A 7992-nucleotide genomic window follows, 5' to 3' on the forward strand; every position below is an offset into this window, starting at 1 on the left:
TTTCTTCCTCCCCTTTCTTTATCCCCATTCTAGCTTTCTTTCTCCTTGTTTTCCATCTGGTCCAAATAAGAAAAGTATACAAATGCAAAAGGGTTTTATACAAATATACACCTCGTGTGTCAGAAGACCCATAACTCCCTATTGTAGCAGTAAAATCTGTCCAAGAGGCCTTCAGCTCTCATCTGTCTGCTCAGCTGTTGGACAGCTCAAGTTAAAAAAAATAAAAAATAAAAAACACTGTTTCCTGGAGTGTATGTGATCACATTGAATGCTCAAGTGAAGGCAGGAAGTCCCCCCCGCCCACACACCTCCCAGAGACCGCAACACTGCGCAGCCGCCCAGCATAAGTGTTCTTATTTCAAGTTATTATGCCTGTGTTTTACGTCTGAGCTGAAATCATTGAGAAGCTGAAACCCTGTATTACAGAAGAGAGAAAACTCTTGGTGGAGCAGAGGTTAAACAGCTAAAAAAAAAGGGTAAATAGAGATGTAGAGGTAGATACATTTCAAATAATTCTGCATTTTATTCTGACCAGTCTAAGGAACACCTGTACAATACTCATGCTGTCTAATCAGCATCTTGATATCGCACATCTACCTGTGAGATGGGATCTATTATCTCTGCTAAGACGTGTTCACTATCTCAGATTTAGACAAGTTTATGATTTATATTTGATTAAATTGTTATTTTGTCCCTATAAGACAATGTTTAGGTATTTGAATTCATCTCATGGGAAGCTAAAACAAAAGTGATGTACTTACATTTTTGTTCAGTGTATTTACCATCACCAATTATCTGGTATTGTTTTCGGTTATTTTTCTTTCTTTCTTCATTGCCTTATTTGTGTACTATTTAGTACTTAAAATAGACTTGATCTTACTTGAGGTTCTCCATTTTTAGTTAAACTGCATGTTTGAGGATGATGTGTTTAAATATGTTTCTGCTAATACTTCTATATTTAGACGCCGACGCTCTTAAACCACCTTCAGTTTAGAAGACGGGCCAAGCTTTGGTGTGAAAGTTGAGCAGCTCCTGTTAGATGTGGTTTTAGTAGCACTGAGGTGTTGCATAGCGGTGCTGCTTTTGTCTGCAACACAATCACCTGACTTGCTTTGGTTGGGCAAACATTTCATTGCTGCATTTTAGCACGTGACGGTTTTTCTCTGCTTCAGAATCTTCTAGAATTATGTTAATTGCATATGTGGCTAAAGAGCTACAAAAGTCTAAGAAAAACTCAAGACTAGAGCTAAGGCTCTGGTGTAAAAGGATTAAACTACTTTCAGTTTAGAGGACAAGAGTCAAGCTTTGGTGTGAACGCTTAGCAGCTTCTGTCAGATGTGGCTTTAGTGCAGCGAGCTAAAGTGTTAAGAAAAATGTCCCACCAGTGGAAATTATGGGGTGGGGGGTCAAAGGACCTTATGTTTGCTTTGTTCTTCATGAATATAATTGTATTTTATTGTAATTGTATTTTATTTTAGTTATAATTGTTTTAACTGTATTTTATTTTCTTGTGTTGATGCCTTTCGGCCCAGGTCTTCTATGAAAAAGAGATCTAATCTCAATGACATTTCCTGGTAAAATAAAGCTTAAATAAATGAAAAGCACGTAATTTTAGAAAAACGTGCAACCAGTGCTAAACTTTTTTCTTAGTCGCTGATAGAGTTGTACATACATTTCTCTCATATCTGCGTTGTATGATTTTAACCTCTTTTCTCTTTCTGCTCATTTGAGGTCGTGCTCAGCTGGTATCTGGAAGGATGCAGTCATCCCAGGCTGAAGGCTGTCTGGAGGCTGGCATATTACAGATACTTGAAGATGCTGACGCAGACCTATTGCATTGAACTATGACATTAATGATAGTAGAACCAGTTTGAGGCCGTTTTTCCTTCCACACCTTGAGAGCAGCAAATGTAAATAAAATAAGACCGCCCCTGAAAGGTTATAAATATGGAAACCCTGGACCAAGATCTTCAGAGCGGGTGGAGACTGGTTTAAACATTCTCTGTCTGTTCTCCTTGTGCAAGTAAAATCTGATTTAAGAACTGACCCCTCTCTTGTCTTCCTTTCAGAGAAATGTTTCAGGTTGTTTGAACCTAACAGTCGCACAGACCCAGAGGAAAGGGTTATGGTTAGGATTATGGTTACGGTTAGGGTGCTGCTGTCTCTGCAGCTCACGGCTCCACCAGGGGATGGGTCAAATGTGGAGAACACATTCACACATTTAGGAGTGTGACAGTTAATGGGTCTTCAACTTGAAGTTTTATTTTTAATATGTGCGGCCAAAAAAAAAAAAAAATCAAGCCTTTGACAAACTTAAAATGCGTGCGGCCAATGCAGGAATATGATCTTTGCTGCACGAATTACGTGAGGCTAAAACTAATTTCCATCATTTTCTGTGCAGCTCACATGAAAAAACGTATGGATAACATCAGTCAAAAAAAAAAACAAAAAAACTTCCTGCACATAATCCAGCAAATTGATTTTTGTTTAAATTGTCAAGTACGTGAAGTCAAAGACGGCAACTTCAACCACACGCTGCTGCTCCTGGGGGCGTGTTCCTCTCTGCGGGGTGCAGGGGTAGAGCGCTCGACCTGATTGGAGGACTGTAGGCTGAGTATCAGCCATCCTCCTCTTGTGAACTAAGCCCCACAATGATCAGACCACACTGAGCCCCCCTCCCTCCCACCACCACCATCTACCTTTCAGTATGAGTGAGTTTCTGAGTCACCGCTGCACAAACATGTAAGTGTTTGCAGATCAAAAAGAGTCAAAGCAATGAAACTCAACATTTCTTCATCCTTTAAACCTGCTGGGTACCTGCTTCTTCTGCTTGGACCGCACTGCCACCCTACCCCACCACTACCACCACATCCTACCTCTCAGTATGAGTGAGTTTTTGAGTCACCGCTGCACAAACAGTTGCAGATACAAAGACTTAAAACAACATTTTTCTCAATTTAAACAAAAATTCAGGACCATCTTTTGGAAAAACCAAGAGCATCAGCATCATCCGGGTCTCCATCTTCTCTTTTTCTGTCTTTTTCTAGGAACTTTAGAACTGCACAGTTCTAGATTTTGAAGACGGATTGAAACCAGAATCCAGTCAGCACTCATGTCTGTGCGTGAAGCTCTCTGTGGTTTCATCAAAGTCTGACAGAAGTTTGTCTCATCTGTGCTGAAGTCCTGAACGCAGCAGCTTCATGAATCCTTCAGAAGGTGAGAGTCTGTCTTATGAACACGGGGACAATCACATCCTCCAAACACCGCTGCTCTGAGAGGATGAAGTTGATAAAGATGAGCTGCAGTTCCAGCAGCGTCCTGACTGGACCTGGTGGCAGCATACAGCACGTATTTACAGCTCTCTCTGATGAAGACCTGCTTCCTCTTTGCTTTCAGCTGGAAACTCAGAGCAGTTTATTTCAGATCATCTGAGTCCAGATTCTGAAAACCAAAAGTTCCTGTCAAAACCAGTGAAAATAGAGTTTCTGAATCAAATATGAGGAGGAAAGAACAAGACGATCATAGAATGAAGGAGTTTAAGCACCAGACTCAGAAGTTAAAGTATACAGTCCTTTACTGTGGTCTCACTGTTATGTGGATTTCCAAGTGCTATTTTGCATTATCTTTTTTTATTGCTTTTTTTCCAACAGCTCATTATGCTCTTGTGATTGGCTGTGGACCATTGTCAATCAATCCCCTCTCTGCCGTGTCTTCTGTAAAGAATGCATTCATCTTGCATTGAAGACTTGTATTTTTTTTCCTTAAAACTGAACTTTTTGGTCTTTGAATGCTTGAATTGTGTTTAAAGAAGTATGAGAGAAAAGGATGGCTGTGTTTATGTCTAACTAAGAAGAGTATAACGTGTTCAGTGAGATTCTTTTACAGCAGTAAAACGTCTAAAATAATTGTATAACAAAGTTCACTACTTTGTGGATTTCATCTAACACAGGATATTTTTTTTTAAATATTGCTACGTTCACACCAAACACAATAGCGTATCAAATTAGCATTCCCTACCTCTCTTTTAAAACACGTCCAATTCACAGCTTGACGCTTGTCTAAAAATTTGTTCATAAACTTGGCACTTCAGACCTGTGAAGGAGCCAATGTCAAAAATGTTTTGCCTTATTCCTACATGGAAGTTTTGGCGGGCTGCACGGTGGCGCAGTGGTTAGCACTCTTGCCTCACAGCGAGAAGGCCCCGGTTCGAATCCCGGCTGGGACCTTTCTGTGTGGAGTTTGCATGTTCTCCCCGTGCATGCGTGGGTTTTCACCGGGGACTCCGGCTTCCTCCCACCGTCCAAAAACATGCTTCATAGGTTCATTGGTGACTCTAAATTGCCCCTAGGTGTGAATGTGGGAGTGAATGGGTGTGTGATTGAGGCCCTGTGACAGACTGGCGACCTGTCCAGGGTGAACCCCGCCTTCGCCCATCAGTAGCCGGGATAGGCTCCGGCACCCCGCGACCCCGAAAGGGAAGAAGCGGTCTGGAAGATGGATGGATGGATGGATGGATGGAAGTTTTGGCCCAATTTGGATTCTTCCCTTCTCCCTACCCCTCCAATTAAAGGCGCATCTGTAGTGAGGATGGTGTCCCAAATATTTTTTTTAAGACCCCACCCTCCAAATGGAGGGATACGAAGTCCTCCGGGGTAAAGCACGTTGCACTGTGCCACGGTTTTGTGCACCACCGTGAAGAAAAGCATCATCTCTGCTGGCTTATTACTTTCCCCATATTAACTTTAAAATAATTTGAAAACAGTTGACGGACTCATTGAGCTACAAGCTCAAGGTTACAAAATCTCACATAGTTGAAATGCATCTTCTAATACAGGGGTCCGCAACCTTTAACACTAAAAGAGCCATTTAGTCTAGTTTCTTACAGAACAAAACCCAACGAGAGCCACAAAGTCCCATTTTACCGTTTAAAAATTGACATTATTTATGCTTTTTGCCAACCGAGAATTTATTTTTAAATATTGATTTCATTGAATTAAAACAGTGTCTATATGTTTCTATATTTAACAGGTGTAACTTAATTTAATTTTGACAGCAGCACACAATATTTCCTTTCAAAATAAGACCCACCCTGTCTAAGAAAAGGTCCTCCTGCTGCAGTTCCTGCTTCAATAAAAGAAAAATGGCAGTCAACATTATATTTTTATATCATTAGGATTTTGGTGAGCTTTTTCCCTTTTAATCTAAAAATGAAACAATATTTTAGTAGAATCTGTTCAAAAAAACTCAAAACATGTAGAATAACCTGAGCTTTTTATTGAGAAAAAAATCATTTTCAATCATTTTAATCACATTTGTTTAAAACGTTAACCACTTTAGTGTTATTTACCAAAAAAAAAAAAAATATAAAACTTATATTTTACTAAATTTAAATGAAAAATACAAATTTAAACAACATTTCTACACAATTTCTAACAGCATTTTTTTTTTTGCTTAGATGTTTGACATGTTAAAAGTCTAAACAGAAATGACTAAACTATTATTACTAATTGCTAGCATTTTTCATTAAAGCTAAAGAACAACACTTAAGGGATAAAAGGGCATCATATGGCTCCGGAGCCACAGACTTCAGACCCCTGTTCTAATGTAAGAATATACCTGACTTGAATTTTAGAATTTATACTAAAAGTTCCTCATCTTTCTTTCCTTCTCTGCACTGACCCTGTCTAGATAAAATCTTGACATGGTTAGTTTCTGTGAAATTGTGTTTCCTCGAAGGGAGGGGTGTGTGACTTCAGATGGACCAATCAGAATCAGACACAGTCTTTCGTCTTTAAAGTAGACAAAGACTCAAGCTTTTTGTCATTCTGCGCCAGAATCCAAACATGGTAACACCTGCTCGAGTTGTCTTCCTCCTGACATGTTTGCTTTCAGGGAGAACTGGTGAGTCATGAGTTTTAGTGTTTAAAATACATACATGATTTTTTTTTTAATCTGGATCAAGATTATAAAAAAATCATGAAAAAAGTTTAATTTTTATTGTTATTTATTCATATTTCAGCAATGAGCCCTCCTCTGGAATCCTCTTCATCTGATCATCGAGAAAGTGTTTTTATCTCAGCTCGCGTTGGAGGGATTGTGACTTTACAGTGTTTCTATGATGGAGTTTTTGTACAATATGTTTTATGGTACAAACATATTCTGGGACAAAAACCAAACCCTATCTGTCTGTCCAGTAGATACAAAACAGAAGTATTTTTTTACAGTAATTATAAGAACAATCCACGCTTTATTTTGAAATCATCATACCACAGTTATAATTTGACAATTTCAAATCTAAAACTATCCGACTCAGCTACTTACTTCTGTATTGCTGGTTATCAAACATACATGAATTTCTCGGCAGTTCTTACAGTTGATGTCAAAGATTCAGGTTTAACCATCCAGACTTCAGTGGATCAGTCGTCCTCTGAGAACATCCATGCAGGAGACTCTGTGACTCTGAACTGTACAGTACACACTGGGAGCTGTGATGGAGAACACAGAGTTTACTGGTTCAAAGACTCTGAAGACTCTCATCCAGGACTCATTTACACTGATGGAGGCAGGAATGATCACTGTGAGAGACAGAAGAACACACAAACAAACAGCTGTGTCTATGAACTGCCCATGAAGAACATAACTGAGTCTCATGCTGGGATCTACTACTGTGCTGTTGTCTCATGTGGACACATACTGTTTGGAAACGGGACCAAACTGGACCTCAGAGGTGAGATCTTCCTTTAAAGCGATGTATTTGACAGAACGTTTGCATTTGTTGTACATTCCATATTGTTTTATATGTTTTTGTTGGTTTGTTCCAGGAAAAGAAGGGATTTTTCCTCCATTTGTGTATTTCCTGAGTGGAGCTCTGACAGCTTCACTGATCCATCTGATATTTTACACAATACACAAGACAAAGAGCTGCAAGGGTGAGTGACCTTTAATGTTACATGTCAGAAGCATGCATTATAGCATAGAATAGTTTGCTTAAATAATTATTAAGATAATTTTAGCTGTTTCTAATGTGTTCAAATGTGGTGTGCAAGTAACAAAAACATTTGTGTTTTTTAACCAGAGGACGGATCAGAAACTCTTTCCTTAACAAGAACAAAGGTAAGGCTTGGTTTGGTGAATTATTCTGATGCTTAAAACCCAACCACTGTTGTATACTGGTAGTGCAGTGGGTTATGCTCTCACCTCACTGCTTTCTGTGTGGAGTTTGCATATTGTCCACTTCCATGTGTAGTTTTTCTCTGGGTGCTTCAGTATCCTCCCATTGATGACTCTGAATTGCCACTAGGTGTAAATGTGTGTGATTGTTTGATTATGTGGCTCACCTTCGTCCAACAGTAGCCAGGAGAGGCCCTGAAAGGGATACAGCGAGTTAGGAGGGATGAATGGATGTTAAATATTGCAATTAAAAATAAAATGTTTTTCTTTGGAAGGATGAAGATCATCACTTTTACTCTGCTTTAAGGGGAAATGAGATGAGCAGATCAGGAATGGAGATGAAGGACACCTGGAGTCAGTGTGTGTATTTTATAACAAAGCAGCAAAGCCTTTGAATTTGTTTTGTCAGCAGCACATGGAAATGTTTTTTTTCTGTTAATATTGATATATTTTTTTATAGTAATAATTTTACAAGTCTTAAAGACTTTTCAAAATTGACTTTTGTAATCAGTTTTACGATCATTAAAACATCTGCCTGCCTAAAGATTAAACCTTTTCTGTACCATTTTTTTTTTCTGTAATTCACATAAGAAACCTTTATGCAATGTTGTTTCTGGCAAAATAAAGACATTTGTCCCAGATATATTTCTTTTGTGTATGTAGTTGAAACTATAAATACTAGAGCTTTTCACTCAGTAACTGTCTGTGGTTTCTACCATAAAGTCTTAGCAGTTTTCTTTAACTCACAATTATTTGAATTGCTTTCTTTTAAGCCATCAAAACAAGCAATCAAAAACACAAACAAGTGACTTTATACATTAC

The 7992-nt window shown here is 38.8% G+C and overlaps 1 protein-coding gene across 1 annotated transcript; it reads left to right on the plus strand.

Annotated features, from left to right (window-relative positions):
- The first annotated feature begins 5763 nt into the window (after positions 1-5763).
- LOC112139509 lies at positions 5764-6937 on the plus strand. The gene is made up of 3 exons (XM_024262326.2): positions 5764-5901; positions 6020-6727; positions 6822-6937. Exons 1-3 carry the CDS (start codon positions 5844-5846, stop codon positions 6935-6937), a joined length of 882 nt encoding a protein of 293 aa, XP_024118094.2. The 5' UTR covers positions 5764-5843.
- The last annotated feature ends 1055 nt before the right edge of the window (positions 6938-7992 follow it).

This window comes from Oryzias melastigma, unplaced genomic scaffold (genome assembly GCF_002922805.2).
Source record: "Oryzias melastigma strain HK-1 unplaced genomic scaffold, ASM292280v2 sc00231, whole genome shotgun sequence".
Classification (NCBI taxonomy): domain Eukaryota; kingdom Metazoa; phylum Chordata; class Actinopteri; order Beloniformes; family Adrianichthyidae; genus Oryzias; species Oryzias melastigma.

Coding starts and splice junctions, on each gene's coding strand:
- LOC112139509 (XM_024262326.2), top strand. CDS start 5,844: ATGGTAACACCTGCTCGAGTTGTCTTCCTCCTGACATGTTTGCTTTCA. Junction 5,902..6,019: donor TTTGCTTTCAGGGAGAACTG/GTGAGTCATGAG, acceptor TTCATATTTCAG/CAATGAGCCCTCCTCTGGAA. Junction 6,728..6,821: donor GACCAAACTGGACCTCAGAG/GTGAGATCTTCC, acceptor GGTTTGTTCCAG/GAAAAGAAGGGATTTTTCCT.